General features: G+C 45.8%; 1 protein-coding gene across 6 annotated transcripts; it reads left to right on the top strand.

Moving 5' to 3' along the window:
- The first annotated feature begins 1 nt into the window (after window position 1).
- Window positions 2-27,979, top strand: SLX4 (SLX4 structure-specific endonuclease subunit). Of its 6 annotated transcripts, none has more exons than XM_088063891.1 (16): window positions 2-112; window positions 5,204-5,306; window positions 6,977-7,680; window positions 8,485-8,724; window positions 9,493-9,667; window positions 11,333-11,548; window positions 12,486-12,700; window positions 13,573-13,886; window positions 15,375-15,654; window positions 16,883-16,971; window positions 19,982-20,128; window positions 20,985-21,154; window positions 21,932-24,399; window positions 25,274-25,376; window positions 25,589-26,041; window positions 26,633-27,979. In XM_088063891.1, the coding sequence occupies exons 3-16, from the start codon at window positions 7,320-7,322 to the stop codon at window positions 26,991-26,993; spliced, it is 5,592 nt and encodes a 1,863-aa protein (XP_087920017.1). In that variant the 5' UTR covers window positions 2-112; window positions 5,204-5,306; window positions 6,977-7,319; the 3' UTR covers window positions 26,994-27,979. The 6 variants fall into 6 exon arrangements, with proteins under 6 accessions (XP_087920017.1, XP_014108025.2, XP_087920018.1 ...); XM_014252550.2 differs by lacking the exon at window positions 2-112 and adding an exon at window positions 377-520; XM_088063892.1 differs by lacking the exon at window positions 2-112 and adding an exon at window positions 377-520 and having other exon boundaries at window positions 16,886-16,971.

Here is a 27,979-nt window from a genome sequence, read left to right on the forward strand (position 1 = left end):
GCGCCGAGCGACACGGCTGGCGCCCTGCGCATGCGCTCGGGGCGCGCACCGGGGCTCCCCGCCGTGGCGGTGGGGCGCGGGCAGGGCCGCCAGCCCGGGCTGCGGCCGACAGGTGGGGGGGCGGCAGGGCCGCGGCCGCGGGCCCCGCCAGGGTGGGAGAGAAGCGCTCACAACGGCGGCGGGCGGGCGGGGGTGAGTGACGTCATGACGCCGGCGCCTTCAGCGCGACGCGGCGCCGCCTGGTGGCGAGGAGGGGGCGGTGTTGGACCCGGGGCTGGCCTCATCCCAGGCGTTACGTCCCTTGTATGACGTAATGGGCGTGACGTTCACAATGACGTCATCCCGCTGGGCGGTCCCTGTGTGGGTCTGAGGGGGGCTCAGGTCGCGGCCCTCGTCTGGAGCTGAGCCCCGGGGCAGCAGCTGGGGATGAACGGTGCTGGAGGATGGAGCGCCATCCTCGCTGTTAGCGTGGCGTCAAAGGCAGAAATTCGGGCATAAAGCAGAGGCAGAGCTGCTCAGGGTAAGGAGGCGAGGGCGTCAGGGTCCGAACAGCCGCTTCACTGACAGCCGGTAGGATTCATTGAAGACGTTCACCGTGTCCAGCTTCAAAGCAAACTTTTTTCTAGCAGTGTTAGCAGGGAAAGCAATTCTGATTCATTTGTCGCTGCTTCATGAAGCAAAGTGGAATTTTATCTCTTGTTTTCAGGCTTAGGGGCACAAGGAACAGCATATTCAAAAGGGTGAAGAGGGACTTTGGACAAGAGTCTGGAGCCACAGCACAAGGCAGGGAATGGCTCACCACTGCCTGAGGGCAGGGTTAGGTGGGATATTGGGAAGGAATTGTTCCTTGGGAGGGTGGTGAGGCCCTGACACAGGGTTTCCAGAGAAGCTGTGGCTTCCCCTGGATCCCTGGAAGTGTCCAAGGCCAGGTTGGATGGGACTTGGAGCAACCTGGGATAGAGGAAAGTGTCCCTGCCCGTGGCAGGGGGTGGAATGGGTTGAGCCTTAAGGTGTCTTCCAGCCCCAGCCATTCCATGATTCTGTGATGTGGGCCTGCCTTGAAGGGAGGCAGTGTCAGCTGCTTTACTGACAACACTCAGTCTCTGAACCTGTATACGGGTTATTTTAATCATTCAGATTTTAGATAAAGCCAAAATTGCAGCTGGGCAAAACCAGTTTGACTCCAGTAAAGCCTAAAGGCAGTGACATTGGCTGTTGCTTGGTCTGTTGGCTCTGTATGAACTCTTAAAAATCATAGACTGGGTTTTGTCTATCAAAAAAGGCCCTTATGTGCTTGGCTTTTATATCTGTTTAAAACACCGTTCTTCCTGTCCTGGTCCCTTCTTTCCCCTTTGATTTTGGTGCTTGGGTTAGAACAGTTATCTGGACACCGGTACAGATGTGTCAGAGCAAACTGGAAACAGAAAGTGAAAGAATTGTTACTATAAGCTTTCCATTTGGAAGAAAATGGACCTCAAGTTCTTCTGACTCTTTGTTTTTCCCACTGGGTTAATTTTCATTACATGCACAGTGTTGAGGGGTTGAGTGTAGCTCTTGTGTGTGATATTAGCTGAGAAGAGAGCAACTTATTCATTGTTACAAATTAATGAAGTGTTGGTGTAAAAGATGGATTATCAGGTCACCTGAAGAAATCCATGATGAGTTTTGTCACCTTTTCAAAGAGAGCATCTTCCTGTTTTAGAGAAATCAAGATACTTTGTTTAATTTCACTTAATATTTGACTTCAACATAATCACAAATCAGAAGACATGATTTTGGGGGAAAAAATCAGTAGAACCCTTGTTTTAAGTGAATGTGCACTTCAGAATAATGCTGCCTTTCTAGAAAAGAATGGCTTGAATGTTTAACATGGGAGTGGTCTTGCTTCCCTTTATTTTCACTTTTTCATTAATTATTCAGTTCATCTTCTTGCCACAAATATCATTGCTCCTTTCTTGATGTACAAAATAACAGAATTGGTTGACATGGTCACAATAATCCCTGTTGGGGTATAGTCATGGGATGGAGACCTGGGATGAGGCCACATTGTGGTTTGGAAGGATGATGATGGTTCCAATGGTTCCCTTTTCTGACAGCTTGCTCCTGGTAGTTGGGGTCTCTCCCAACTCATTTCCTAAGGTAAAGAACAGAAAAACAGGACAGGCAGAGAGTTAATCTCTGTGGGGTGGTGCTAGAAACATAAATGCTCAATGACAGCTGTTTGCAGCTGCATTTTGGAACTTACTTAGCTGCATTTTAATAATTTTGAATGCCTTGTATTGATTCTGCTGGATTTTAATTAATCATTTTGTCCCCTAATACTCCTTTAGTGGTTTATAGAAGAATTACCCCTCTGATAACACAGAGAGCTCTCGTTATCAGCTGAATGTAGGTCTGGGTTTTTATAAACTGTGTTGACTTGGCTTAATTTTATTATCCCTCTTTATTCATCAATTCCCATATAAGCCCTTTCTTTATCAGCCTTTTGTTGAGCTCAATCTGCAAGATGGGTGTTTACTTCCCTAATTGTCCTTTTTGAAAAATCACAGTGACTTCTGCTTGCAAATGATCCGATTCTATTGACAGAAACACCTTCAGCAGCTGCTTTTCAGTGTGCTTTGGCTTGCTCCTAAAATTGGCTGCTTTCAGCACCATCAGGGGATGGATATTATGGAAATATTTAGTATTTGCAGGATTAACAGTTCCACAGTTTATGTAGTGGCCTCGGTAGATTTTTATTCTTAGTTTTCATGTACACCAATAAAATACTTTTTTGAAAGTCCTTAACTTTTTCTGACAGGGTAGTTTTACCTCCTAATTTTAATACATTGCATTGTTTAAATTCTTTGTTTCTATTCAGAATCCAATTCCATCACCATGATATTATTTTACATCTTTGTTTTTATTATCACTCTGATTACTTTTCTTTCTCTGAAAACCAAGTGAGTTTTTATCAAATATGGTTCTCTTTATTGATTTTTGGGTCCTCTACGAAAATGTTTTTGTTCAGTCCTTAAAATCAATTGTATTATTCTCTTAAAATTAATAGCTTGTTGTTTTCAGTCAAACCAATTTGATTTTTGCATCACCAGCTGCTTCTGTTTGTGAATTGTGTGCTATTGTGTTTGCATACAACCAGGAGCACTTGCACCTGAACGATCGTTAGTTTTTATTTTTCTCCTTACTTCCCCTTTGTCCTTCCAGAGGAGGTATAAAGTGAATTTTCTATTCTGGGGATGTGTTGGTAGAGGGACACTTTGTTGTGTAAGTAACGATTTAAAATTCTGTCTGGAATGTGTTAGATTTTTTTTAGTGACTGTGAAATGCTTTGAAATTCTTTACCATATGAACAGGGTGCTGGCAAGGGGAGGTGTAGCCATGAACAGAAATGTGAGGACTGAAGGGATATCAGATATGGAAGTGGGTGGTGTCAGATGGACACTGATGCTGATCCCTGCTGAGATTGCTCCCTGGAATCTCAGTATGATTTTCCTACCTAGCATTCCCTTGTTTATAGAGATTTGAATTAATTTCTCATTTCCTGTTTTCTGCATCTGGTTTGTTACCCTTCTCTGGCACAGGGAAGCTGGCAGAGACCAAGACAAGAGAGTTGTACCCTCTTTGGATTCCTGTTTTACACTTACATTTGTTCTCTCCTCACAGAACAAGCTCTGCTGTCCTCAGTGTTAAATTTTTTTGCACTTTTACAGCTGCAGAGACTCTGCACTGTACTGATGCAGTGTCATGTGTTTATGAAGTAGTGATAAAGGTGTTGGTTAGTGCAGGAACCTGCTGAAAACAGGCTCTAGTGAAGAAAACCCCAAAAGATGGAAGATAACGTGCTTTTTCAGAAGTCACACTGTTGACATGTAGGTTCTTCTCCATCAGGAACTGGTAGAAAGATTTTTTGTTACAAGATTTGGACTGGAAGAGTCCCTAGGGACTTCCTTCTGGTGTGGTTGACAGAAAAAAATGCAGAAATTCTTCCCTTTCACAGTGTTTGGTCTGGCTTGGCTGAAAGTTTTATCACTAACCCTCAGATTTTGGCTGCAGCTTCCACAAAAGGAGAAGAAGGTGATGAAACTTCCCATGCCAAGCCAGCATGGTGCATCCCATCATCCTACTGCTGCCATCACACTGTGTTAGTGGCTGGGGTGATGCAGGCCCTGGCAATTAGCTGATTTCTGAAGACTGAGGTGAAGCTGGAGGGAGGGGTGGAGGAGAAAGGTGGCTTCCTTTGGACTCACTCCAGCGGGTCCATGTCCTTCCTGCACTGGGGACCCCAGACAATAATTCAGGTTTTGTTTTTGCCTCACTTTCTAATGTTAAATAATCCCATTTCCCTTAGCATTTCCTGTGAAATACAAGAGATTGCTTCCAAGGTGCCTTCCTGGTTTTGGAAGTATAAAAGTGAATTTTTCTTTCAAGATGAGGAATTGAGGAGGAGATGTGATGAGGCACCACTCTGGTGCTCAGGAGGGGAGACGGTATCTGCTGTGTGCAAGTTGTTGAGGCCTGCCTAGCACTGATGGACTGTTGTAGCCAGGGTGATGACATATTCCTGGAGACTGAAATGGCAGGAGAATTGTTCCTGGAACAGACACACAGTGTAAAGCAGCAAGTGAGCAGGCCCAAATGTTCTGTGTTTGAGAGCATATCAAGTTGGACTGCTGGTGGAAAAATATTTTCAGGGGTTAAAAGAGAGGCTGCTCTGAAAAGTGGGAGGGTAACAGATGTTTTAGCTGTTTGGGTTTTTTAAAGGGTTTTATGATTTAAGTAATTACAAGGCAGTAAATTGAAGGCATGTAATAGGTGCATTCTTTAAAATCACAGAATAATTTGAGTGGGAATGGACTTTAGAGATCATCCAGTTTCACCCCCCTGCCACAGGCAGGGACACCTTCCACTATTTCAGTTTGCTCCAAGCCCTGTCCAGCCTGGCCTGGAGCACTTCCAGGGATGGGGCAACCTGTGCCAGGGCCTCACCACCCTGACAGGGAAGATTTTCTTCCCCATATCCCATCCTACTCACTGGCAGTGGGAAGCTGTTGCCCCTTGTCCTGTCGCTCCAGGCCCTTGTCCAAAGTTCCTCTCCATATTTTTTGTAGGCTCCCATCTGGTACCTATTGAAATGGTGCAAATGATCATCAAGAGCAGTCATTTCAAAATACACTAAATCCATCCTTTTTCTTCCATTTACCAGGTTCTATCTTTCATTCTTACTGGTCCTGCTTTGTACCATTTTCCTGATCCATGTTTATTTGAAGGGCACAGCTAGGCTATAAATTTGGTGTCTCAGTGAACAGGTAAGTGCTGCTGATTATTTTGTGATTTGTTGAGTCCTAAAATCCTCCAAAATTAACTGACTATTATACTGAAAGAAATTACTTTCAAAATCATCACTTTTTGAGGTTAATAAACTGGTGCCAGAGCTGGTTGTTATGGGCAGCAATAGCAGCAACTTCAGAAATACTGAGATGTTGAACATAGCAAGAACCTGTAAATGCAGGTCTGGAGATGGAGGAGTAATACAGATAAATTCTCAGTTTTGTATCATAGGTGTGTCTGATCTGCCTGGGACACTGAACATTGATAGCAAATGCCAAAATGCTGATCTGTTTCTAAGATTAATATCAGGAACTCACCATAAATAATCCAGCAGTACAGATGTGTCTGAGGTATTTAAAGCCATGTAGGATATGAGATTTGGAACTTCTCCACATGCTGTCTCCTTAAAAGAAAATGGTCAATTACAGTTATAACTACTTCAGGGTTCTGTCCAGAAAAAGTATATTTATGAGCCAGCTGCATAAAACTTTTGTTTCTCCCTAGCAGAAGATTACTCCAAGATTCACAGCAAAATCCTCTGCAGGTTTGGGAGCCTGAGTATAAAATTAATAAATCCATTAACATCTGTAATTGCTTATAGGAAAGACTGACCCATGGGAGTGTGTAACCAACATTCCTCTGCCTCTCATGTCTGCAGCCAAGCCATTTGAGAAAATAATCTCCCGTGTGTTTTTCCTGCTTTTTGAGTCTTTCTGTGCCCAGAGCTTTACTGGAGAAACTGGACCACAGCTGCTGCCATTCCAAGTGAAACACTGGCTTAGGTTTGAAAGAAGTGGGGTTTGGGAGCAATATAAAACCCTTGGTAAAATAGCCAGAACCATCATGAACTCAGGACTAGGAAGAAGGGGACAATGAAAATATGTAAGAATGGAGCTCTAGTTTTAATGTTGCCTGGGAGTTGATGGCATTTCCATCTGGACATTGTACCCAGTGCTGTTCCAGATAATCCCTGCCTAGTACTGCTGTTCTTGCTGTAGCTGAAAAGATTAAGAAATTAATTTTAAAATACCATTTATTTAGTGACAGCAGTTTGGGAAACATGGTCAGTGCCATGGTTTCTTGAGTATTCAGGGGAAGAATTCAGCAGGAGCTAATGCTAAGTGAGCAACTGTAGAAGTAAGAGGAGAAAATGTGAACATGTTTAATAAAATTGTTCTCTGACTTGTCCCAAAACCCCTTCTGAAATGCCAGAAACTCCATTTATTTACTTCTCCAAATGAAGTTATCTCTCCTGTCTGCAGCTGTAATGTCTCAAAGTGGAGTTTAACACTCCAAAATCTGCTTGAGCTGAAGGATGGGGTTTTTTTCCTGTTTCATTCTCTGGTTTTGTGCCATATAAATATAAGTAGGAATGTGTATGATGAAAGGACAGTCCAAATCCAGAGCCCCAAGACAAAAACCTACCCCATATCAGATACTTGTTTTAAAATCTTTCCTCTCCTTTGCTAATGTGGCTTGGCCATGTCTGTTGTACAGTTATAGGGACACTGTTTGGGGTCAGTATGTGCTGTTTCTAATCTTAGTATTTCATGCAAATTCTCTTCTCTTCAGCAGTTTACACCTTGTCCCTCACTGCATCTGCCTGTACAATTGTGCATGACCACCTTCTTTTGTTTCTTTGTTTAAGGGCTTTCCTAAGTGTCTCTCTGAAGCTCTGTAGATTACCATGATGATCCTATACATGCACTGCACAAACTGAGGTGCCTAATTTATGGTCCAGAGTCTTCTGAAGAACTAGCTTGTGAAAGCAGGTTCCTTGGAGAGGAAAACATGCTCTGCTGAATGTGAATTAAGTGTGGAAGAATGAACTGTTGGAAGTGCCCACTCTGTCTGGCAACCTCATTGGAGTGTGGAGAATGGACATCTCTGAGGTGCTGGAAGGGCTGATGCAAATCTGAGCTGATTCTGGTGTTTCCCCCTGCCCTCCAGTCCTCACAGAGTTCATAGGCCACAGTGTTACTGGAAAGCAAATGGATGAACAGGACAATGATTTTAAAGAGTTGTGGGCAAATATTTTGAGTAGGGCAAAGAAAAAGGCTGGAGATGCTGAGGCAACAAAGAGGGCTCAGAACAGGCCAAAGAGCACCACAACACGAAGCAAATTAAGAAGAGGCAAAGCTGCTGCTAAGAGCCAAACCCATCATCACTTACCAGCAGTGAAAGAGACAAACTTGCCTCGAGATTTGGGTCCAAAGGAGCAAACACTGGTGCACGAAGAAGATGGTGATGCTGCAGCCTGTGAGACTGCACAGGAGGATGGAGAAAGAAGCCCTCTCCCTGCCAGCCAGCTGAGCACAGAGACCACTGAGTGTAGCCAGAGGTCTCTGACAGGTGAGTGATCTGAACTTGTTCAAACAGAAGATAGTCAAGGACTGGAAAGACTCTGCAGCTTAGTCAAGGTTTTAAGAAATCCATCTGGAGGGGACACAGTAGCACTGTTGGAAGCAGGCTTGCCCCTTACATGGGTTTAACCTAAGATTGTGTTCTGTGCTGCAGGCAGAAGATGTCCCTCAGTAAGGTGAAGCCTTGGTACAAAGTGATTTATTGGCCAGTCATTATTCACTGTTTTTTGCAGTATCAGAACTGAGAAAAATACTCTCAGATCATCTAGAAGCAAGCTCATTGTGGTGCTTTTTCATTCAGTGCTTCATTGTATGATGGCATATTGTCACATCACCTGGATGCTGTCAAGGGCAAAAACAAGGAAAGGTGTTGGATTAATTCATAAAGGATTAGTCCTTCAGTAGCTGTTAAACACAATGGCCAGAATGGCCAGAATGCCACCAGTGATGGAAGTTCTTAAACTGATAAATTAGGTCAGTCAGGAATGGGACATTGTGTGGTGGGAATGGTGGGAGAGCAGGGCTGTGGGACTGCCTTCCTTGTCCCTGCTGGAGACCTTCCTGCAAGGCTTCCTTAATATTCCTGCCTCTAGAAGGGATACAAAGGTCCCTAAACACCCCTGTAGCACAGGACCCTGAGTTGTTACTGTGGCTACACAAATTGTTCACTGCTCTGAGAATGGCTGTTGCAGAACTGGGCCTGGCCCAGGCTGCTCTCAGGGAAGGGCCTCCCAGCAGCTCTCAGTGTGTGTTTAAAGCTGCCTGGTAAAACTGGTGTTTTCTCCCTCTCTAGTAAATCCTCCAAGTGTCTGTTCCCAGACTACCTTACCCTTCCTTCCTGCTACTCCTCCAGGAACCTGCTCCTCACCCACCCCAAAGGTGCGGGTGGCAGAGCTGGTGGTGGAGAGAATGCAGCAGTTCAAGAGGGTGGCACCCGAGCAGCTGAAACACAGTTCGGATGGGAGCGTGCCAAAGGCTGCAGCCAGCAGGGATTTCCCTGCCAGGAGCCAGGAGCAGAACCCTCCTGAGGATGGTACGTGTCTCCTCTTGGCTCTGGTGTGTGCAGAATGAGTGGCTGGTGAGAATGTGGAGTGCCTGAGGAGCGGTCCTGGATCCCCAACCTTTGTTCCTGGCTGGCTTAGTGGCTTGGTGTGCAAATCACTCCAGATCCCTGAGAAGACTTCCTTAAAGGATTATCCATACTTTTTTTCCCAGCTCTTTTCTAGGGCTGGATTAACCTCATGTAAATTCTGGAGGAATAATTGTGTTTTTGGAAACAGGTTGGAATTGCAACAGGAACAGTGAACTTGGTCATCCTTCCCTTGGGACAGTGTTAGGCAGCTCTTAGGTAGCCCCATCTTTGTACATCTCCATGTCTAAGGTGATACATTCTGAGTTGATAAACTGAATTCACAGCAAATTTACTCTGGCTGGTTCTTTATACATCAAGTCCTATTGGTTCTGTATGTGAAAATCTGCTGTGTTATACATTCAATGTATAAAAATTCCATATTCTCCCCAGAGACTTTGACAAAACTGTCCCTTCATTGTATCTGATATGTGATGCACTGTGAGCTAACTGTCACCTCCTGCTCCTGGGCTAGGTTCAGTCTTGGAATGTTGGAAAGGAGCAGGTTGTACCTTTCCCAGTGAGAGATCAGGTGTGAAGGTGCAAAAGAAAAATTGCAATTAATTTTTGTGTGTCTATTTTAATAAGCTAATAATGACAAGTGTAGCAGTTTCTCACCTTCCATACAGCATTTAGTTTTCCATCTTATATCATCTCTGCCTTCTTTGCCAGATACCCACCATCTCCCATCTGTGGAACACGACAGTGCTCTGGCTTTGGCTCTTCAGCAGGAATCCAAGGAGGAAGCCCTGGCAAGCCTGGAAGATGCAGGCTTGTTCTTCTGTCAGATCTGCCAGAAGGATCTCACAGCCATGAACACCCTGCGACGAGAGCAGCACGTCAACAGGTGAAACACCAGCAGGACCTGTCCTTTCCATCCAGCCCCCCATAGACTCCTCACTCATCCCAGCTGTGGAAGAACTGGGAGCAGGGATTCTGCATGACAGTCGTTACCTTTCTGGCTTGAATTAACGAGTCATTTTGATGTGAAAGCAGAGGCTGATTGCTTTGCCCTGCAGGGCTTCTGCATGTGTGTGGCCAGGCCAAATCTGCTTTCATTAGCAGTATGGCAGAGGAGCTGCCATTCTAAAGGAACTTGGTGATCTTAAAGGTCTTTTGCAGCCTTAGTGATGACTCCCTAATGCAAATTTTGAGATCTACTGAGTTCAGCCAACAAAATTATGTTTGCTCTGTTTTGCTAAAATTCATCTAAGGATATCTGGTATGTCACTGTACCTGAGCTGTTTGCTTAGGATAATGTGACACTACTCAGAGAGATGACTCAATTGAAATTACTGCCTTTCATTTAACAATTTCCTTAGTGATAAATATCAAATACAATATATTATGTACAGGCAACTCTTTGGAAATTGAAACTGTGCTTTTCTGTTGACAAAGTATCAGAAACAACACATTTGAATGATTGTAAATTCTTAATTCAAGCACTTCAAGAAAGCAGGAGTGATGTAAATTGTCCAGTCCTACATCAGTGGCTCCCACTGATCAGGCTTGTTTGCACCTGCAGCTTTCTAAGTGTTACTGTTGTTTCTGTTTTCAGACATGTTGTGCTGCTTGAGAGGACAAAAGCTGTAAAACAGTGACAGTGTGCTAGATGTATTTTCTGGAAAGTCAGGCTTTCTGAACTGTTAACGTGTCATCATATGTAGAGATTACAAGGTTATATTAGCCAGGGATTTTTTGATAGCAGCCTTCATCCCAAGAATGAAGCTGTAGGTGGACAGATGCACTGACACAGCAGTAATCACCAGTGCTGAATGGTCTCTTAGCACAGCCTTGTGGGTGTTCATTACCTAATCAGGGAGTGACTTTTGCAATAGGTCCTGCAGATCCAGAATTTCACACCCTGAATCTCTTTGGAGAGAACAGAAAAAGAACAAGTATAAATTTTTACATAATTTCGGTCTGCCAGAAGTTATTGGAAGTTCATCATGCTGCACTCTGGAGCATGGTGTCAATTCAGCTGCTCCCTTTTCTGTTAACAGGGGTTTATAAATGAGCTGGAATGTTAGAATGAATGCAGAAAGAGGGATGACACACGTGAAGTGTGTTCTTCGGCGAGGCTGTGGACTCCTCATTCCTAGAGGTGTTCAAGGCAAGGCTGGAGTAACCTGTTCTAGTGGAAGGTGTTCCTGCCCATGGCAGGGGGTGTGGATCAGGATGGCCTTTAAGGTCCCTTCCAAGCCAAACCATTGTGGAACTCTGTGATTCTAAAGTTACTCACTTCACTTGCCTTTGAGCAATATCTTTTTAATATGCCTCTGAGATCATTATCTCCATATAATTGTTCCATGTCATGTTCACCACAGTGGTGGGCGCATAATTCTTGTTTCTTTAGTGGATGTTCATGGCTGTTACCAATATTAGTAGTGATTGTGCTTTTAAAATAATTGTTGTTGTTGTTGTTATTATTATTACTGTTCCTTTTAATGGTTTCAGTCTTAGCATGGACCCTTCAAAGTCTCCATAGGTAAGCTTTGCCATTGTCTCCCAGGTGTCTGGATGAGATGGAAGAAGCACAGATGTCATCCTCCAGCAAACCAGTGGTCCCTGAGTGTCCCATCTGTGGGAAGCAGTTCCAAACCCCCCAGAGCCGAGTCAGTCACCTGAAACGCTGTGCTGTGGAGATGGATGTGCCTCCTAATCTGCTTCTTCAGGCAGTGCAGTTGCAGGTGGCCACGCTTGGTGATGCAGCTCTTCAGTGTCCCAGGTAAGCTGGTAGGATAAAAGAAAGATGCTGGTTGCTTCCTTTGGCCTGAGAGTTGTTGGAAGTTGGGAAGAACAGTAAATGCAAGGCTCACTCACACGCTGGGCAAATCGTGAGCCCAGAGCAGGTCAAGTAGAGCCATGACCCAGTACCAGGTGAGGAGGATGTGGCAGTCAGTTGGAGAAATTGTCTTAATTTCCCCCAGAAGAGGTCAGGTGGTGGATGATTTTAAAAGCCATCAGGCAGAAGCAAATGGAGAGTAAATAACCTCCCAGTGGTTTGTCAGAATGATTTGTGCTCTGTGAGGCAATTGCTCAGTAAAGCTGAATGATGTGTTTGAGCTGATTGAGCAAACCACAGAGTAAGAGTGTGGAGCCTTTCCTGAGAGCTGTGGTGCCAGTGCCTCAGCTCATGGCTGTCCTGGGAACATCCTTTCACCCTGAGCCAAAGAGGAAGCAGATGTGATGTTTTGGAATGTGGTACAGAACTGCTCACTTGGATTTGAGCAGAATCTTCAGAGTGCAGCAAGTGGGGCCTGAGTGAATTTGTGGAGGGGCTCATAAGTCCCATTGTGCCAAGGAAGGATTGACTGTTCATTGTGGAAGCAGAGGGGTAGGAAGGCATTTTCTGGTGATCTGGTTTTCTCCCTGCTTCAGCTTATTTGTTACCCTTTGGTAAAAAAAAAATCATTCGAGGTAGAGATAGCAGATGTTTACATGCTAAAATAAGACTTCTCTAAATTGCTCTAAATTCCATGAATGATAAGAAATCCTTTGCTCTCTGCTAGAAAAGAAAGTATTGAATAGTTTTTATTATGCTTGACATGGGAATCTCTCTGAGCAAATGGAACAGCTGCTCAGGAGTACTCAGTAATTGTTGTGTCTGATCCAGTCACATTAACTTTTGGCTTTTGGCTTCCTGGTGCATTCTTGGATTTCAGCAATCAGCCCAGCAGGGCAAAGCGGAAAGGCCCCTCCACCGAGGACTCGAAGAAAACACAGAAGAAGGCCAAAACAGAGCCTAAGGATGAAGATTTGCAGGTTGCCATAGCAATGTCACGCTCTCTGTTGGAGCAAGAAAATCAGGAACAAGCAAAATCAGTTACAAATGTGAAAGCAGTGGCTGCTTTCCCAATCAAATGGAAGCCAGGATCAGGTATGTGTTACAGCAAGGCAGTGTCTGAGGCTGTGTTATTGCAGGAGTAACATGGCTGCTCTCCACCAAAACTTCCCTGTTGGATACAGGAGGGATGACAGCCCTGTTCCTGGTTTGTTTAAGCTGTCAGAGCTTCAACAATATGCAGTATCCAGACAGTCAAGAATGACTGCAGGATGTCCATGGGTTTCAGGAATCTAGTACTTTTTTTCACTGATCTATTGTTTTTAATCTGGAAAATAGTCTTAAACTGTTGTTTCTTGTAAATTGTGGAAGTGAGGAGATATAACATGAAAATATGGTAGTTATTTCTTCTGTAGTAGATTCTTTTCCTATTCCTCCTGCTGCAGCCTGGATTAATGCAGCTTTTTCAGCATTATCCCGTATCATTTTGTCCTTTCTGCAGTTCCAGTACATGCTGCTGAGCAGGGCCTTGCAATTTCAGAGTGCAGAAAGGTTTAGAAAGGCAGACAGCTGCCAGGGGAGAGGGTTGAGAGCTGTACAGAGGGGAAACTTCGCTCTTCACAACCCTGCTCCTGCCCACAGGTACCCCCAGTTGGATTTGGAGTTGGGCATTAGTAAGGCAAAGGTAGTAAGGCACAGGATTTCCAAATGAAAGCTGCCCAGTGTTTGTGTGAGCTGTGGTTTGATATCACCCATGAACAGAACACAAGAAAAGGAGTCCATGGTCCTGTTGGTGTTCATTTCTCCCATAAGGGCCATGTGAGGTTTTGGACTACCTGCACAATCTTAAGAGTTGTGTTCCTATGCCTTTTGGTTGTCACTGATTACAGCACTGAAGAAGCTGCTGTGTTGATCTCTGCTCTGTCTGTTCAGTTGTTTACTTACTTGGGTTCCTTTTCTTTTTAAAGACAAAAAAAGGCGTAGAAAAGGCGCCAGTGCCCCTCCACCTCTGCTGCTCCAGGACCCTGAGAAGGCCCAAAAGAGGATCCAGGAGCGAGTAGCTATGATGCTGACGGAAGAGGTGGAATTCCCTCCCACCCCTCAGCTGCCCATTAGTAGGATTCTGGAGGATGAATCTGGAAAAGCAGCCTGGCTCATGCCATTGTCCAAAGCCAAGGAATGCTTTTTATGGAAGGGCAGTGCGCTGACAGGACCCTGTGACCCCGAATCATTCTACACTGCAGCCTTAATCCCTCCAATTGTACCCTGGAAACCTGTGCAGGTGGGGCTCTGTTGTCCTTGCTCTGATACGTGTGTGCCCTAGTTCCTGGTACTTGCCCTAGATCCCTTCTGTATCCTCGTTTGGAATGTAAACCAGTGAACCCCTCTCTCTGCAAACTCGCTGCCTGTGATCTGCTCTCCCCTGCTCTTACACAGTCAGGTTTGAAGATCTTGAACTTTCATTTCTTCCTTTTGGAGAGGAGAATAAGGTTCATGCTACCATGGTTCTTGAGCTTTCAGAAAATAAAAGGGATGGGAACAGAGAGTACTGAGTAAAGGGATCCCATCCTGCTCATTGTGCCATTAGTTTGTCCAGATTTATGGCTGCCTGACTCTTGTTTTTGTACTTGGCACTTCTTTCTGGACAGTTTTAGTGTGAACTTTGCCCATGGTGCACTCAGCTAAGATTGGGGAGAAAAGTTTAAACCTGATATTTGCTAGCACAGAGAAGGTGGGAGTGCCTGGAGTTGTCCAGCAAAGCATTTGCACTCAGGCTTTCCCTGTGCATCTCACTGCCTCCTGGTGCATGTGAGCTTTGATCCAAATTGCAGTTCCACTCTTTCATTTTGGTTCCACCTGGATCTGCCTCTTGCAGTGTTCTGTATTTTTATAAAAAGTGCCCACAGAAACGGACCAAGCTCTCTCAGTCTCTTTTCTCCAAGAAGGATATCGCTTCCCTTTGTTCCCTCTTTCTTCTCCTGAAGAAGTATTTGGTGCTCTTGTACAAAATCTGTTGTTCATATTTAGGTACTTTATTTAATACTTCTTCCCTAGTCAAAGCCCAATGTTTCTCTGGCTTTTTAGAGGTTGAGGCTGGAGAGGAGGGACTCTGTTCTATGGAGTTTTGACCTTTAATTCAAGCCAAAAACTGCCAGAGAAGTTTAAAAATAAAAAGCAGAAAGGTCTTTAAAATCATGGCAAGAGTGCATTTTTCCTCTGATTCTTTCCATTCACAAAAATGGCTGAACTATTTTTACTTAGAAATAAACAAGCAAAACTATTTTTTGGGATATGAAGGCCAAACCTGGAAAATACCCACTCCAAGGTGAAAGTTTGATTTAGTTATGTGTAACTGCAGAAGCATTTCAGAACTCAGAACAGAAGCACCTGGAGAGCTTGAGCTGTGACTTTTGCCAGGAACTCCATATGCTATATGGAGCTATAATGAAATGTTTAGATGTTGAATTGGGAGCATTTCTCCCATCCTTTCTCCCTGCTTGGCAGTTGCCTGCATAGATGTGCTCCTAGAGAAACCAATTTTTCTGCATTTTCCGTTGTAGTTTGCTTTTGTTCAGAGCTGTCCTATCTCTGGAAAGTCCTTCACAGAGCTGCAGAGAGCTGTTCCTCAGAATCCCCTATACCTGGGCAGTGCTCTGTGATCCTTCATAGATGTTTCAGGACTATGAAGTAGACACTCTACTCCAAGCTCTGCAAATACATAAACCAGGATCTAATTTATTGGTGTCTTTTCTCCTCCTCACTTGAACAGAATAAGCCAGAGAACCTTCAGCCATCGGTGGGGTCTCACCGGCCAGAAGTGTCCCAGCAAACTCAGCCTGACCTCAATTCTCAGGGACCCACTTGCACAAAGGTTGGAGGCCAAACTTCTGATGAATCCAAGCCAGGTCCTGAAGGAGATGGGCAGTTTTTATCCCCGAGCCAGAAGGACATTCAGACCCTGCAGGATCTGGTGGAGTTGGCCAGGGAAGGACTCACCCTTACTCAGTGGAATCTTGACACTGGCCATGTTCAGGCAGCAGAGCAGCCAGGTGAGTTCTGGCGGCTTTTTGAGCCCTGCCCCTGGTTCCTTCAGCTACACAGAGCCAGACTGTGGCTGGGCTGAGTCAGAGAGCCATGGCACCATCCACAGGTTGTTGGTGTTGATCCAAGAGGTGATACTGTGAGGGCACATTTTCCTGCAATAAGATGTAGATACAATCAACCTGTTATTTCTGAAATGAGTCATAAATCCCAGCTTTTAAGAGAAGTCCTGGACAGCAGATACTAAATTTCATTTTAAAATTAAAGATATCAAAGTATTTTCTGCCAGAAGGGAGCCTGGATGTGTTCAGTCAAACAAAACATCTTCATTCCTGCTTATCTTGGGCATACAAGAGAGCTGGAGAGGGACTTTTCACAAGGACATATAGGACAAGGGGGATTGGCTTCAAACTGAAGGAGGTTGTATTTAGATTAGGTATTGGGAAGAAATTGTTCCCTGTGAGGGTGAGCAGGCCCTGGATCCCTGGAAGTGTCCAAGGCCAGGCTGGATGGGGCTTGGAGCAACCTGGGACAGTGGAAAGTGTCTCTGTCCATGGCAGGGATGGAACTGGATGGGCTTTAAAGTCCCTTCCAACCCAAACCAGTCTGTGATTCCATGATTCTACCTGGACAGCCTTTCTGTTATGTGCACTGTCTTTTCAGGTCTTGAGACAGTCGGATGAGAGAGATGCACAGGAGGGATGATTTTGTGTTGGACATCGATTACACAAACCTGAAGTTTATCTGTGCCTACTCAGGGTTGAAAAAATACAACACCTGGAATTCCTCTGTGGGCAACTCTTTAATGTCCCCAGTCACAGTTGCATGTGGTGCACAACTGCACATTTCAAGGGCAGTGGGACCCCTTAAAGTGCTCTGGCTCTTCAGTAGAATCTATTGTGTCTCCTGTTCATCTGTGAAAGAGAGCACAGTTCCTAAGCTCACCTGTCTGCATTTGCACTTGGATATAATACTCATTTCCTCTGCTAAACTGCAGCAAATGGTCCCTGGCCCTTTAATGTGTATAAATAACAGTGAAATGGTGCTTAGGTACCCTCAGCCTGTCACAACCCAGAGCCAAGCCTTACAAAAAGGCATGAGGGAGAGGCTGAGCCTTCAGCCCAGCCAGCCTGGTCACAGCAGGTGTCACAGCAAGGATCTTCTTAGCAGTTCTTAGATCATTCTGTCTCACAAGGAAGTTGTATGTGACTTGTGATGTGCATTTTCTTCCCTGAGGAGAAGATCTGACTCCCAGTGATCCTCCACATAGTGGCTTTGTGCTCCCATCCAAGGAGAAGAGCCTCCTCAGGAGCAGCAGTAAAAGAGTAAGAATAACCTTTTTTTTCCACTCTTTATATATTCATCTATAACAATTTTAAAAAAGCTGTTGCATTTGTGCAATTCAAAGAAGTGTGGACTATTTGCCATTGCTTTCTGTGGAAAGAGTGGTGCTTAAGGTTCCCAGTGACTGAGGATTCATCATAGGCACAGGTGAGATCGCACCTGGGGTGTTCCATCAAAGCCCACAAGAGCCTGGGGACTTTTCAGTTCTTGTCCTACCTGATGAGAGATTATTTTAATGCCAGGGAACAGAAGGCCAGGCTGTGCAGATTAGGGGGTTGTGTTGTAGCACTGAGAGTGTTTGGTGGTATGAAGCAGGGATGCAGCTGCAGCATGTTGTGCAGCACACTGCTTTAATGCCCAGGAGAAAACTGGCAGCAGCCCAGGAGAGACAGAGCTGTTGCTGCTCCCTCTGGGCTCACACACCCAGCCCTGGATGGTTCTGAATGGAGCTCCTTCCTCCTCTGGCACCTTCCTCCCCACACCGTGTCCTGCTGTGGGAGTGGGAATTCTTGCAATGACTTGTTGACTTGTACTAAATCCTGGCACAAAAGCCTGGTAGATGAAGGAATGTTGTGAGGGCCACAGAAGATGAGCAGTTGTTGCTGCTAATTGAGCTTTTAAAGGGTTTGGTGTAGAAAACCCTCAATTGTGGGAACACAAGATCTAGTTTGAAAATCAGTGTGTGCTCTGTGGTGACTGAGTGAGAAACACAGCCTAGTAAGTCACAGATTATATTTTTTTTATCAAACCTGTGGTGTTCTGTAGATGTCATCTTATCCCACATGCACCAGAGGATGTGTAATTTTCCATGAATGTATAATCAGTTTTATTCAATTGAAGTTCATACAAAATAAAACTAATTCATTTTCTTACCTAGGTCATCCATTTTATCTGATAAAACTTACTATCTTTTGTTTGATAATGAATAATCATGCCCTGAAAGGAAGTGCATTTTGGTGCTGGATAAATTTTGATGCTCTGACAACATACTTCCATATGCTTAAAGGATTAAGATACCTCTAAAAGGAAACAATTCCTAGAGCTGAGAATTGGTATTAAACTTGAGCATCCCAGCTACTTGGTACAGAAACTCTAGATATTCTTTGGGAGTATTCAAAATAATTATCCTTAGCAGGAAAAGGTCTTGTTTTGTTTTTCTGTTAAACCAGAAGCCTTTAGCAATACACAAACTGTTCTCACGCTGTTGTTAAAACTCAGTTGCTCTCAACAAAACCAGTATGGTCGTTTTTTCAGAGTCTGTTTGATTCCATTATAGTTTTCCTGAGCAGATGAAGTGTTGAAGAGCTGGATTGTCAGTGGGGGGAGATTTGTGCTTTATATGAGCACAAACAGTGTAACCATGTAGAGCAAATGCACTCACTGCATTGGTAACACATCCCCTGTGCTGAAAACCCGTGGTCACATCAGTGGGGTCCAGTCTCAGTGGCCTCCTCAGCAGGAGAGAATGTTCTGGTGTGTTCTCCAACACACAGCTCAAACCTGCTCAGAGCTGTCTTCTGGCCAGTTTCTCTGTCTTGCACAGAGAATGGAGCAGCCAGGAGGTTTCTGGCCTTGTTTAATTTCCCCATTCTTGATTGATAATTTTAGCACCAGCAGGAAAGTTGTTCTGGGCTCACTGCCTGGAGCGCCGCATCGGGAGCTGTGTTTGCTGGCAGCCTCACAGGTATCCCACCTGCCAAGAATAAGAAAGCAAGAAGAGTCAGATTAGTTTCCAAACTGAGTTTTCTGTCTTCCCTTTGGAGATCAGTCCACAGCACTGCCACAACATGCAGAATGTTTCCCAGCCCACCTATGAAGGCTGGGAGAAATGTTCTGGTGTGTGCTGCTAATTCCTGCTGGCTGGAGCGAGTTGAAAGGTTGGCTCTCCATAGCCCACTGCTAATGTAGAAACCTGCTAAGAAAATGGAGATCTGTGTTGTTCCAGGTGGAACTGCATCTCCTGCAGATGTTCCCTGGAATAAAACTTGCAGTTCCTCAGTTCTGCAGTAGGTTTGAAAAGCACAAGGTCAGTGATGAGGGTGTTAACCATAAACTGGTTTCCATGTGCAGTCAGGCAGTTTCTCAAGCCAGCTGTGATCCTAGGGTGTTTCACACTTCCCTGAAGCACTCCAGGGTCGCCTCCAGAGCTGCAACACTAGGAAGGATCTGAGTCTTCAGGAGGTTGCCTTGAAGCAGCTCCAGAGGAGCTGTCTTGCCATCCTTGCTCTTCGGCAGCATACCCCAAGCCTGACCTTGCTGTCACCATAACACACCATATCACAGGTAACTCAGCCCTCCCCAGAATTCTAGCCAAAGGTTCTGGAATGATAATAAAAGTTGTGTTTCTTCTTTAAAATGGAGTGGAATTTACAAAAGAGGTTTCATTAGCATACTCATAAATCCCTTTAAACTGGATGCCTATGTTAGTTTTATTCTGTTGGAGCCTCTTGTTGCAGAGCTGCTCTTCTCAGCTGTCATTGCCAGACAGTGAAAAGAGAGAAGAAAGGCTCATTACCCCCTCCTGAGTCATCCTCTTTCCTCTTATCCTAATTACAGTGAATTGAGTTCAAGTCTGTTGAAGTGGAAGTTACAGTTTCCTAAAATTGTGGTGGGAGGCAGTAGATCAAGAGGCCAGCTGTAGGCTGTGGCTAGACCACAGCAGGAAACATGTGGTGAGATCTGTGGGTGATAATGTGCTGTGACACAAGTACAGCACAATACAACACAACTGCCCTTTCTCCACCATGGGCAGGCTGGGAAAAAGTAGAGGAAAACAAAGCAGGAATGTCTGTTAGACTTGTCTGCTTGTCCTGTGGAAGACCAGAATTTCCTGAAGCTGATGATTATCTCCAGGAGGCAGAGGTGGTGTGTCCAGGCTGGGCCCACCACACAGCAGTGCTGAAAAACTGGGTTACTCCCTTCTTATTTTTCTGGAAAAGTGCTTGACAGCTGTAAACTAACACCTGTCTTTGTGCTTCTTCTGTGTCCTAGTCTTCTCTCAGGCTGCTGGCTCAAGATTTCGGTGCCATGGTCAACAACCCCCACCTGAGTGATGTCCAGTTCCAGGTGGACAGCGGGGATGTCCTCTACGCCCACCTGTTTGTGTTGTACGCGCGGTGCCCGGCGGCGGCTCAGGCTGTGAGTGCTGCTGGCATTCCTTCTGCTCCTGGTTAGGAGAGCCCAGACTGCCCCCTCCCAGTGCCAGCCAGTGCCCCAAACCAGCACAGAACACTGCTGGGCTTAATGGCAGCTGCCTCGAGACCCACAGTGGTTTTCAGCTTAGGAAATCAGAATAAATCCTGACAAAGTGGTGAAAGATGCGCTACTTTATCTTTAAGGTTATGGGTATTCAAGGATCCTTGCATTCCACCCATGAGCAATGAAGGAAGCTTTCTAAGTGCTTCTTGCCCTTGCATTTTTGTCCCTGTGCAAGCACAGACTGCCTTGTCCATCTTGGTGTGTCCTGCCTGTCACACAGGCTGGGAAATGTGAGCAGGGAATAGGAAGATTCTGGGAAGTACTTAAAATAATCTACAAAATAGAGATTTTTGTCACTCTTGCTTTGGAGGTACCTGCACTGGCTGTACTTTCTGCAAGGCTAGTGAAGGAGTTCTGCTGTTCCCAGAGCATTTTAGATTAACAGCTCCCAGCCTGCTCCTGTGTGGCTTCTAGGTAAATTCAAAACAGGCCAGATGAAGCTCATACAGAGAGGTGTAGATGGAAATTGGGCTGGGAAGTAATTTGATTGCAAAACTAAGTGGAGAATTCTAAGACCACCTTTTATATGTGTGACTAAGGCAAGAAGTTAAAGTTAAGAGCCGTAGGGTCAGGAGGGACATGACTTGTTCCATAGGGAGCTCCACATAACCCTGCCTTGGCATCCTGGTCCCAGGGCTGGGAATGAGTGAATGGAAGGAACTGATGGGAACCAGGATGAATGTTGTAGGTGTTGTGTTGCTTTATTAGCAAACAGACTTTGCTTTCTGTGGCCCAGGTGCACAGCGAGGGGTTGGTGGTGGAGGAGGACGGGGCTGCACCGACGCACCGGGTGCTGCTGAGTGATGTGTCGGCCGAGGCTGTGGCTGCCTTCCTGCGGTACCTCTATGCTGCTGACACCAACTTCCCTCCTGGGCTGCGGTCCCAGCTGCAGGCTCTGGCTGCCAGGTGTGTACCCTGAGCATGTTTTGGACCCCCTCAGGCTTTCAGCCACACAGATCCCAGTTTGAGATCTTCTGTTGCAGTTTTAGTGGCTTACAAATTCCATAGTCCTTTGCTACATCTTAAATGAAACTTGGCAGTAAGGACATCCTGCCCTCAGCTTTTCTGCCTGTGTGAGAGTTTCTGTGTTCAGTATGTGCTCAGCAGACTTTGGCTGAGTTTTGTCTCAGGATGTCTGTTGGCAGCTGATATTGAAGGTGATGAGCACAACTTCTGTGTGTGATTCTTACTTCATCTGAACAACACTTGTAGAATGTATTGGATGCTCAGGCTTTAATGTGTTGTGTCAGCCATGCTCTCAGTCGTGGTCCTAGGCGTGCACTAAGAGCTTGAAACAGGAGCAGATGCTGAGATATGAGTGGGAAATTGTTGGGGCTTTCCAAATGTATATAGAGAGGTGCCCTGTCACTCCAAAAAGCCAGGAATCTTTCATATGGCAAATATTTTCTAGCCCTTGCCATTCCATGGGACATTACCATTGCCAAGGGGATTTGGTGTAGTCAGTCTCAAACACAGAAAGGAAGAATGTGCCTGATACTTTCATGTGACACCTGGAAAAGGGTATTTGGAATTTAGGAGTACGCTGGACCTTGTACATCTTAGGAAACTCAACTCAACATCCTCATGTAAATTCTTTACGAAGCTCACAAAAGTGATCTGACAGCCAAATGGTGAACAAATACTGGAGGAGGAAATACCAATGCTGCTATTGTATCCTTGCAGGTTTGGTGTGAGGCAACTGATGGCAGAGTGTGAAAACAACCCTGGAGAGAGCCAGGTGTCCTCTGGAGTAGATTCAGAAGATGACCTTATCTCTGTGAGGGATGATGAAGATTGTGAGGACAGAGCTGAGAACTTCCAAGACCTCTTGAAGTCCATGTGGGTGGGTGAAGATGAGGAAGAAGTAGCTATGCTGAGCCCTGAGTGCCAGAAGGAGGATGACAGTGAGATGGGAGAACAAGAGCTAGAGGAAATCTATGAGTTTGCTGCAACTCAGAGAAAGATGGCTCAGGGTGAAAGAGAGGTGAGCAAGGGAACACACTGCAGCATCTGCAGTGACACCGAGGCAGTCCAAGGTACAAACCGGCAAACTGAGCAGGAAGAGGTAAAGAGACCTGAGTCTGCTTCAATAAGCAACATCCTCAAAGATCTGAGGGATGGCAACGGTGTGGAGAGATCTAAATGCGACTTGTCTGCACAAGAAGAGAAGATGCAGAATATAAACAGGTGCAAGGGCATGAATGATCCACAGACCACTATTGTGCCTCACCACAGTGAACCTCAGAAATGGGATGGAACATCCCATGGTGCTAATGAAGGGGGGGCTGTTGGGGGATGTGAGAATGTGAAGGATTCCAGGTCACCTCAGGTCTCACATGACAAGGCAGATCACTGTGAAGAGCAGTTTCCTGGTTTCCAGGGTGATACTGATATAAATGACAGCTATGAACGTTTGTTTTCTGCCTCTCAGGGAGATCACTGTGAGCCTTCCCCAGTGAAAGAAGTTACCAAAAAACCAGGAAAGTCCCCTAGTGAAAAACATGTTGGTCTTAATGATTCACTTCTGTTCAGCAAGTCACAAAAAGACTGCTCTCCATGTAAGAATGGATTTTGTGGGAATCCAAGTCCCCAGCCCTATGTGTCCCTTTTTCCTGCTCTTGGCTCTTCACCTGCATCTCCAAAATCAGAGGGAAAGTTTGCCAGGGAATGTGTGTCAACACCAAAGCAAAACAAAAAGGAAAAATCATTCCCATTTGATGAAATACACTCCCAGAAAGCCAAGGAGCTGGGTGCTGCATTGAGAAAGGAGATCTTACTTTCTCCAGCAGAGCTTCCTCACAGTGAATCAAACAAGCACACACATGTCCCAGTGTTGTCATCACCAGGCAGGACTCGGGATGATCAGGGCAGAGCTCAAGGGATCAAGGAGGGTGATGTTATTGTTTTATCTTCTTCTGATGATGAAATGGAGTTTCAACAAAGTGAGAGGTTGCCAGAGTCTGACTCTGCTCTGAAAAAAATGGAAACCCCTGGGCATCTGAAATGTACAGACGTGGAACAAGGTCCTGAGATACCTAAACCTGACCCTAACTCATCAGTTCCTGAAACAGAGCAGAGGTCAGCCCAGGTCTTTCATGGCAATACAGACTCAGTATGTGTAAGTGTCTCCCATGTAAAGGTGTCCCCTGAATTCCCTCTCAGTAGACAAACAGGTGCTTGTACAGAGATCAAACAGAGTCCAAACCCAAGCCCTAGGAAAAGGCTCAGTAATGAAATGTCTCCAGGCACAGACAGCTCCTGGCTTGTGCCAGGAACACCAGTTCTGAGCAAAAGCAGAAGCTTCGCAACACAGACTCAGGTCACAAGTAGTAATTCTTTAAAGGGTCCAGGATCTAAACTCAGCACAAAGAACTTAGCAGTAGGCAATAGTAACCATGAAATGACTGGAAATTTAATAAAAGTTCATGAAACAACGTTGTCAGACAAACATTTGCCTGTGGAGAACTCAGCCAGTGGAAGGAGCCCACCCAGCAGCCCAGCAACAGAATCCTTTTCCAAGAACCCCCTTCCAGTTTCTCCAGTAGATCCAGTTCTCCTCTCCCCTGGCTACACCAACACAGAAAGCAGATGTGCCAGTATCTCAGGTTTGCCCACACTGGTGCCTCCGTGCCAGCAGCAGCCACTGGAAGATAACATCAACATCAGTGTGGTTGAGTTGGAGGACAGTGACAGGGAAGAAAGTCTGCCTTCTCTGGGTAGCAGTGTCCTGCTGTGTGAGGAGCCCCCAATCCCTGTTCCTGACTGCTGGCACATTGGGTATCTGTCGCCAGCCAGAGGTGACAGCCACAACTCTGGCCGGATCAGTCGTGCAAAGACCAGCATGGCCAGCAGCCGCAGCCCTGGCTCTTGGCAGGAGCAGGGGGAGAGCCCAGTCCAGGTGCAGGGAATTCAGGGCAGCACCCCTCTCCAAGGAAGTCCTGCTGGCAGGAGAACAACTTTGCACTGCCCTGAGAAGAGCCCTATTGAGCCTTGTTCGTCAGTGGGCAGCAGAGCCAGTTACCTGGACTCCAAAATCTGGGATGACTGGAATGGAGAAGAGAAGGAAGATGAACTTCCAGAGATTCTTCCTCTGTCTCAGAGGTTGGCAGCTGCAGCAGGGGCCAGTCGGACTGATCCTGTCAAGACTCCTGGTGAGAGCTTGTATTGATACTAGATTTATTGGGCTAGATTGAACTGCTTTTATTTTAGTGATTATCTTACCTGTGATGCACTTGACACATTGAAAGGGTTTTTGGGCTTTCTGATGCAAAATAGTTGGCAGGGCCAGGCACAAAGAAGGTGCAGGCATTTGCTGTGGGAAAGAGCCTGTCCAAATGTGGGATTCCTGGAGTGTAGCCATGCATGTTTCATTTTCACTAGTCCTTTGGTAGTGACTCCTTGCAGAAGCTGTGGGTTCATGGATAGAGAAAAAACAACCTGAACAGAACAAAACACTGGCTCCAGCCTGCATGCCAGTGAATTGATGAAATTTATATTGCAGTATCTAATTAAATATATTAATTATGCCATACTAAATTATTAGTTTAAGGGGTGATTAGAACATGATGTGTGAGACTGGCTGTGCTTCACAGTATCAGTAAGCTGGTATCATTAAATCAGTATCTAACTCCAGACCCCAGTAGCTTGATTTGCTTAATTTTTATGTATCAAGTCTCTGTTACGAAATTTTCTTCCTGGGAGAAGGACCATTGCAAAGAATTCAGTAAACATAGTTTTAACTGCTTTCTAAATGTTGCCTGTTCTAACAAAGCCCTGAATGGCCTCACTTTCAGATGTGACATATGTAAAGTCAATGAAAACCAAGTATCTCGATTAAGGAGGGAGGAAAAAGTGCTGACTATCCAATATGAAACTGAGTAATAACTAAGGTAGCTTATAAGGAAGTAGTCGCTATTAAACAATTATTAGCTAATACTAGATTTCTGCCACTAAGAGGAGAAATTGCCAGCTATTTTAGGCCCTTTCTGTACTGATTCTCATCACAGTAATTGCATTCTGCTGCAGAATCTTCCTGTCAGGAGAACAACAGGTCCCCCAGCACTCCAGTGACACCCATGCCAGCTTATTCCATCATGGAGACCCCGGAGCTGAAGAAGGAGCTGAGCAGGTGAGCATTACCTCCCCCAGGATGGCTCCTTACAAGAGGAACCTGCTGGCAGGTAGTGTGAAAGAAGTGGAACCATGCTGAAGCTCCAGCCAGTGCTTTCTGAGGTCACATCACACTTTTCCAGCTGCACCTCCTGGCCTGAGCCTCTTGCTGAGCTGTGACAATGGAAGGTGCAGTGTTATTGTAACCTAAATTCCCACCTTCTCTTTCAGATTCGGTGTCCGTGCTCTCCCAAAACGCCAGATGGTGTTGCAGCTGAAGGAGATATTCCAGTACACTCACCGGGATGGGGACTCTGACTTTGAGGATGAAATCCCCTATTCCCAGCCCCTCCCACAGAAGTCCCCAGCCAAACGGCCGAGGCAGGCAAAGACAGGCCGGGCTGCAGGCAGGAATCGCGCCGGCGCCCCAAGGGTTGTGGGCAAGAGGAAACAGCTTGCCAAGGCTTCTGCAGTGCTCCCTAGGGATGAGGCTGATGGTGCATCCTGTGGAACAGGCTGTGCTGCACCCAAGGACAGAACTAAAGTAACACATCACCCAACAGGAGCCAAAGAACAGGAAAGGCCATCGGTGTCCCTGGCAGCTGATGGCGAGGAGCTCCCGGCATCCCAGGAGTCAGCAGGTTCTTCGGTGGATGGAAGTGACATCTCCTTTGGTTCACAGAGGTGAGGCAGTGAAATCCTAGGCAAAACACTCAGGGTGCAGGGCAGAGATGAGGTAGGAATGAGGCAGACAGAGGTGAGTGGCCCTGTAGCCTACAGTGGCCCTGCCGCCTCCTTGAGTGTGTCACATGGGAGGTCAGCACACTCCTACGAAAGAAGCAGGCTTTGGATTTTCAGTTTCTACTGAACTAGTCTCAGAACATACAAGGGCTGCTTATGAGAAAGGCCCAAATCTGGTATGCCTGGTTTGCAGGTCAGTGACATGAAGCACTCCATGGTGCCTGAGCACCTGCAGCTGGAGTTGGGAGAGGACAGCACAGCACCCCTTGGCAGACCCTGCCAGGAGGGAAGGGCCAGGAGCCAGGAATTCCATACGGCTCTGGGCTGGGCAAGTTGGACCAGCGCTGTCCTGGCTGTGATGGGAAGTTTGCAGAAGCCCTGCCATGTTCTGCCTCGTTCATTTTGTGCGTGCTAGTAGTGCAGGGTCTGTGATCCCACAGAGGGAAGTCGTAGGGCTTCACTGTCAGGGATGTGGGGAGCTCTGGTCCTGTTCTTGATGGCCTTGACCTGTGGTTTGTTTTGTCCTGCTTTTAGTTCCTTTGTAAATGGATTTGAAACCTGTGCTTTTGAGTCTGAGGAGGAGGAAGAGGAATTTCCAGCATCTCAAGCAGCAGCTCGGGAAGAGGAAAAGCTGGAGGCAGTAAGGTGCTACATCCGCTCAAACACAGCCCTGTACAACAGGATTCTCTTCTATGAGCCCATCGAGCTGGCTGATCTGCATGCAGAGCTCAAACAGAATGGCATCAAAATTTCCAAGGCAAAGCTGCTGGACTTTCTGGATTCTCAGTGCATCACATCTACCATGGCCAGAGCCCGGAAGGAGCAGGAACAGAAAAGGAAGGAGAACAGAAAACAGAGAAGACGATACCGAGTGAAGTCCGCTCCTACCCGCTGAAACTTCTGTTGTTGGAGGCCTTGCTGCTGGAAAGCTGGAAAGCCCATTCCCAGCTGGTGCTCCAGCAGCAGGCAATGGGTGGAGCACTGCTGCTCCTCAGGGTCCGATCCCAGGTGACATCCCGGAGAACAAGCCTGAGCCCCTCTGCTCCGATTGCACAAATGTCCCATGGCTGCCCTGCCTTCAGCACACAGCTCACCTGAAACCTCTTTTCACCCAATTTGACTATTGTGCCTTTTCTTTCCATTTTTCTAATAGATTTTAGGTCCACAACTTTTCTTTGTGCTGGTGCTTCCCTTAGTGACACGTGCCAGGACCTGTTCTCTGGGTTTGGCTGTGAAATGCTTCACCCTTCGTGGATTCAGTCCACTCTGTCAAGCACTGCCTGATTACAATCCTGTGACTTCCATCTTCATTTCTTCAGCACAGTTTGCACTGCTGATTTTTAAGGCAGGGAATGCTGTGAAAATACAGAAAAGGCGTTTTTTCTTGCTTCACTTGGCAATCTGTACTAAAACTCCTAAATTGGTTTCTGAAATAGCTGCAGAACAGGGCAGGGGTTTGTTCTGTTCCCTTTGTGACACCTCCCAAAGAACACCCCATGGCATGGGAAAGCCCCCAGCAGAGATGTTTTTAGGAAAATATTTAAGTGAGCACTGGACCTTTTCAGCACTTCTCACAGCTTGAGATAAACTCTACTCCTTGGCTCAGTCCCATTGCCAAACTGGAGTAGTCTCAGTTGTAAAATGTCTGGGATTCCTGGGGAAGTCTTGGACCCTAAATTCTCATATTTTATATATTGACCTTCACAACAACTTCTGAGTATTCTGGCAGTTCTAAGTGTGCAAATGCTCACTGAAAACCACAGATACAACACAAAATGAAGGCAGATTTATAAATACCTTTGTGTATGTTGAATATATATATATATTTTTATACAGAATTTCCTTTTGATTTACATTATATATAATAAACAATTTAAATAA

This window comes from Pseudopodoces humilis, chromosome 18 (genome assembly GCF_049639895.1).
Source record: "Pseudopodoces humilis isolate 2021_Gansu_Grassland_sample_001 chromosome 18, ASM4963989v1, whole genome shotgun sequence".
Taxonomy (NCBI): domain Eukaryota; kingdom Metazoa; phylum Chordata; class Aves; order Passeriformes; family Paridae; genus Pseudopodoces; species Pseudopodoces humilis.